The sequence below is a fragment of the Oncorhynchus keta genome, chromosome 16, assembly GCF_023373465.1.
Source record: "Oncorhynchus keta strain PuntledgeMale-10-30-2019 chromosome 16, Oket_V2, whole genome shotgun sequence".
Taxonomy (NCBI): domain Eukaryota; kingdom Metazoa; phylum Chordata; class Actinopteri; order Salmoniformes; family Salmonidae; genus Oncorhynchus; species Oncorhynchus keta.
Genome location: NC_068436.1, coordinates 18,266,753 through 18,272,184, shown reverse-complemented (window position 1 = coordinate 18,272,184; position 5,432 = coordinate 18,266,753). Strand labels below are relative to the sequence as shown.

The following is a 5,432-nucleotide window of genomic DNA, read 5'->3' as shown; positions in this document are numbered from 1 at the left end:
AACCCTAACCCCTAACCCTAATCCTAACCCTAACCTCATTCTCCTTAACTGCTGCACTAATTCTTCTAATCTGCTATGTTAATTCTCCTTAAACCTGCTACAAAAAGTTTATTTTGACAAAAGATGTATCCCTTCTAGACAAAATCCTCTCTGGGGGGGAGGGGGGGATTGAGAGCCACTCTGGCTCTGACCAGTCTCCAGTCTCCTTGTCGTCTGCCGGTATTACACAGTGTCACCAGGAAACAGCCGGACTGGATAGAGGCACTGTCAAAGAAGAAGCAGGGGCGCTGCGTTCATTAATACTCCCCCCCCCCCAAAGTCTTCTGTGCACCAGAAAACAATACCAGGGAGAGGGGAAGGAGGGAGGAGAGAGAGAGAGAGAGAGAGTGTGTGTGTGTGTGTGTGTGTGTGTGTGTGTGTGTGTGTGTGTGTGTGTGTGTGTGTGTGTGTGTGTGTGTGTGTGTGTGTGTGTGTGTGTGTGTGTGTGTGTGTGTGTGTGTGTCTGTGTGCGTGCGCGTGCGCGTGCGCGTGTGCGTGTGTGTGTGCGTGTGTGTGTGTGTGTGTGTGACGTACATGTGTGCGTGTCCTTCCATATTTTGGTCAGACAGCTCTCTTTCCAATTATGCAACTTTTCACAATGACCTTCTGCTCAGAATCACATGTAGTAGCTTAAGGACTACAGTAACTAACTATAAAGCCACTTTAATGTCTGTTTTTGTCATTTTGCGGCTCTGTTAAAATCAGTTCCACTTCCTGAAGCTGTGTTTCCTAACAACATCCCCCCCACCACTGGGGTTATGTGATGGAACCCTGGACATGGGTATCATGAGTTGCAGAGGGAGGGATTTTACTGGCGCACAGAGACCAGTGTTCATTGTCACATCAAAGCCCCATTTATATAATATCTCTTGGAACCATGTGACATCACACTGTGTTAGTGCCTTGGGGGTGACAACATGAAAGATTGGGCCATTCATGGTTCATTTTACCGTCACCACGGAAACAGAAGCATTCCCTCCGACAACCAGAAGGATTTTTAAATTTTACCTTTATTTAACGAGGCAAGTCAGTTAAGAACAAATCCTTATGTTCAATGACGGCCTAGGAACAGTGGGTTAACTGCCTTGTTCGGGGGCAGAACAACAATGTTTTCCTTGTCAGCTCGAGGATTCAATCTTGCAACCTTTCAGGTTACTAGTCCAACACTCTAACCACTAGGCTACCCTGCCACCCCTTTCGGTTACTAGTCCAACACTCTAACCACTAGACTACCTGCCGCCCCAGGGATGCTCCGAACTGCACGCTTCTGAGCCCTAGAAATGATGTAACCAAAAGTTTAGGATGAAAACAGATGGTTAAGATGAATAGCCTACAGTATGCTATAGAAAACAGATGGTTAAGATGAATAGCCTACAGTATGCTATAGAAAACAGATGGTTAAGATGAATAGCCTACAGTATGCTATAGAAAACAGATGGTTAAGATGAATAGCCTACAGTATGCTATAGAAAACAGATGGTTAAGATGAATACCCTACAGTATGCTATAGAAAACAGATGGTTAAGATGAATAGCCTACAGTATGCTATAGAAAACAGATGGTTAAGATGAATACCCTACAGTATGCTATAGAAAACAGATGTTTAGGATGAATAGCCTACAGTATGCTATAGAAAACAGATGGTTAAGATGAATAGCCTACAGTATGCTATAGAAAACAGATGTTTAGGATGAATAGCCTACAGTATGCTATAGAAAACAGATGTTTAGGATGAATAGCCTACAGTATGCTATAGAAAACAGATGTTTAGGATGAATAGCCTACAGTATGCTATAGAAAACAGGTGTTTAGGATGAATAGCCTACAGTATGCTATAGAAAACAGGTGTTAAGGATGAACAGCCTATATATAGTATGCTATAGAAAACAGGTGTTTAGGATGAATAACCTACAGTATGCTATAGAAAACAGATGGTTAAGTCCCTGTCTGTCTCCTGCTCTTCAGAGAATAGCCTACAGTATGCTATATGAAAACAGGTGTTTAGGATGAATAGACAACAGATGGTTAAGATGAATACCCTACAGTATGCTATAGAAAACAGATGTTTAGGATGAATAGCCTACAGTATGCTATAGAAAACAGATGTTTAGGATGAATAGCCTACAGTATGCTATAGAAAACAGGTGTTTAGGATGAATAGCCTACAGTATGCTATAGAAAACAGGTGTTAAGGATGAACAGCCTATATATAGTATGCTATAGACAACAGATGTTTAGAATGAACAGCCTATATATAGTATGCTATAGACAACAGATGGGCGCTGTGTAATTTGACATGGGTTTATTTGGGAGTGATGATATGGTTACATATCCCCACTTTAGGCAATATGTTATGTTGACCTGAGTCTGTAAGTAGACACAGGGACTTAATGTATTGATTCCTGGGATAGCTGCTCCAAATCCACTCTTTATCGTCCCTGTCTCCTGCTCCTTTGTGTAAATAACTCCAGGATTCCTGTAGTTCATGTCTGTCTCCTGCTCTTCAGTATAAATACATCCAGGCTTCCTGTAGTCCCTGTCTGTCTCCTGCTCTTCAGTATAAATACCTCCAGCCTTCCTGTAGTCCCTGTCTGTCTCCTGCTCTTCAGTATAAATACATCCAGGCTTCCTGTAGTCCATGTCTGTCTCCTGCTCTTCAGTATAAATACATCCAGCCTTCCTGTAGTCCCTGTCTGTCTCCTGCTCTTCAGTATAAATACATCCAGGCTTCCTGTAGTCCCTGTCTGTCATCTGCTGTTCCTCAGTATAAATACATCCAGCCTTCCTGTAGTCCCTGTCTGTCACCTGCTGTTCCTCAGTGTAAATACCTCCAGCCTTCCTGTAGTTCATGTCTGTCTCCTGCTCTTCAGTATAAATACATCCAGGCTTCCTGTAGTCCCTGTCTGTCTCCTGCTCTTCAGTATAAATACCTCCAGCCTTCCTGTAGTCCCTGTCTGTCTCCTGCTCTTCAGTATAAATACCTCCAGCCTTCCTGTAGTCCCTGTCTGTCTCCTGCTCTTCAGTATAAATACATCCAGGCTTCCTGTAGTTCATGTCTGTCTCCTGCTCTTCAGTATAAATACATCCAGGCTTCCTGTAGTTCATGTCTGTCTCCTGCTCTTCAGTATAAATACCTCCAGCCTTCCTGTAGTCCCTGTCTGTCTCCTGCTCTTCAGTATAAATACATCCAGGCTTCCTGTAGTCCCTGTCTGTCTCCTGCTCTTCAGTATAAATACCTCCAGGCTTCCTGTAGTCCCTGTCTGTCTCCTGCTCTTCAGTATAAATACATCCAGGCTTCCTGTAGTCCCTGTCTGTCTCCTGCTCTTCAGTATAAATACATCCAGGCTTCCTGTAGTCCCTGTCTGTCATCTGCTGTTCCTCAGTGTAAATACCTCCAGCCTTCCTGTAGTCCCTGTCTGTCTCCTGCTCTTCAGTATAAATACCTCCAGCCTTCCTGTAGTCCCTGTCTGTCTCCTGCTCTTCAGTATAAATACATCCAGGCTTCCTGTAGTCCCTGTCTGTCTCCTGCTCTTCAGTATAAATACCTCCAGCCTTCCTGTAGTCCCTGTCTGTCTCCTGCTCTTCAGTATAAATACATCCAGCCTTCCTGTAGTCCCTGTCTGTCTCCTGCTCTTCAGTATAAATACATCCAGCCTTCCTGTAGTCCCTGTCTGTCTCCTGCTCTTCAGTGTAAATACCTCCAGGGTCCCTGTAGTCCCTGTCTGTCTCCTGCTCTTCAGTATAAATACATCCAGCCTTCCTGTAGTCCCTGTCTGTCTCCTGCTCTTCAGTATAAATACCTCCAGCCTTCCTGTAGTCCCTGTCTGTCTCCTGCTCTTCAGTATAAATACATCCAGCCTTCCTGTAGTCCCTGTCTGTCTCCTGCTCTTCAGTATAAATACATCCAGGCTTCCTGTAGTCCCTGTCTGTCTCCTGCTGTTCCTTCAGTGTAAATACCTCCAGCCTTCCTGTAGTCCCTGTCTGTCTCCTGCTCTTCAGTGTAAATACCTCCAGGCTTCCTGTAGTCCCTGTCTGTCTCTGCTGTTCTTCAGTATAAATACCTCCAGCCTTCCTGTAGTCCCTGTCTGTCTCCTGCTCTTCAGTATAAATACATCCAGGCTTCCTGTAGTTCATGTCTGTCTCCTGCTCTTCAGTATAAATACCTCCAGCCTTCCTGTAGTCCCTGTCTGTCTCCTGCTCTTCAGTATAAATACATCCAGGCTTCCTGTAGTCCCTGTCTGTCTCCTGCTCTTCAGTATAAATACATCCAGGCTTCCTGTAGTCCCTGTCTGTCTCCTGCTCTTCAGTATAAATACCTCCAGCCTTCCTGTAGTCCCTGTCTGTCATCTGCTGTTCCTCAGTGTAAATACCTCCAGCCTTCCTGTAGTCCATGTCTGTCTCCTGCTCTTCAGTGTAAATACCTCCAGGGTCCCTGTAGTCCCTGTCTGTCTCCTGCTCTTCAGTGTAAATACCTCCAGGGTCCCTGTAGTCCCTGTCTGTCTCCTGCTCTTCAGTGTAAATACCTCCAGGCTCCCTGTAGTCCCTGTCTGTCTCCTGCTCTTCAGTGTAAATACATCCAGGCTTCCTGTAGTCCCTGTCTGTCTCCTGCTCTTCAGTGTAAATACCTCCAGCCTTCCTGTAGTCCCTGTCTGTCTCCTGCTCTTCAGTGTAAATACATCCAGGCTTCCTGTAGTCCCTGTCTGTCTCCTGCTCTTCAGTATAAATACCTCCAGCCTTCCTGTAGTCCCTGTCTGTCTCCTGCTCTTCAGTATAAATACATCCAGTCCTTCCTGTAGTCCCTGTCTGTCTCCTGCTCTTCAGTATAAATACATCCAGCCTTCCTGTAGTCCCTGTCTGTCTCCTGCTCTTCAGTGTAAATACATCCAGGCTTCCTGTAGTCCCTGTCTGTCTCCTGCTCTTCAGTATAAATACCTCCAGCCTTCCTGTAGTCCCTGTCTGTCTCCTGCTCTTCAGTATAAATACATCCAGCCTCCTGCTCTTCAGTATAAATTCCTGTAGTCCCCTGTCTGTCTCCTGCTGTTCCTCAGTGTCTGTCATCCTGCTGTCTTCAGTATAAAAATCCACCTGTAGTCCAGCCTTCCTGTAGTCCCTGTCTGTCTCCTGCTCTTCAGTATAAATACATCCAGGCTTCCTGTAGTCCCTGTCTGTCTCCTGCTCTTCAGTATAAATACATCCAACCTTCCTGTAGTCCCTGTCTGTCTCCTGCTCTTCAGTATAAATACATCCAGCCTTCCTGTAGTCCCTGTCTGTCTCCTGCTCTTCAGTATAAATACATCCAGCCTTCCTGTAGTCCCTGTCTGTCTCCTGCTCTTCAGTATAAATACATCCAGGCTTCCTGTAGTCCCTGTCTGTCTCCTGCTCTTCAGTATAAA

The 5,432-nt window shown here is 45.2% G+C and overlaps 1 protein-coding gene across 1 annotated transcript; it reads right to left on the bottom strand.

The window, feature by feature from the left end:
* Positions 1–2,117: 2,117 nt before the first annotated feature.
* LOC127908013 (uncharacterized) lies at positions 2,118–4,545 on the bottom strand. Its single transcript, XM_052464925.1, has 2 exons — positions 4,152–4,545; positions 2,118–3,173 (listed from the first exon to the last, which is right to left on the bottom strand). The coding sequence occupies exons 1-2, from the start codon at positions 4,429–4,431 to the stop codon at positions 2,302–2,304; spliced, it is 1,152 nt and encodes a 383-aa protein (XP_052320885.1). The 5' UTR covers positions 4,432–4,545; the 3' UTR covers positions 2,118–2,301.
* Between the last annotated feature and the right edge of the window lie 887 nt (positions 4,546–5,432).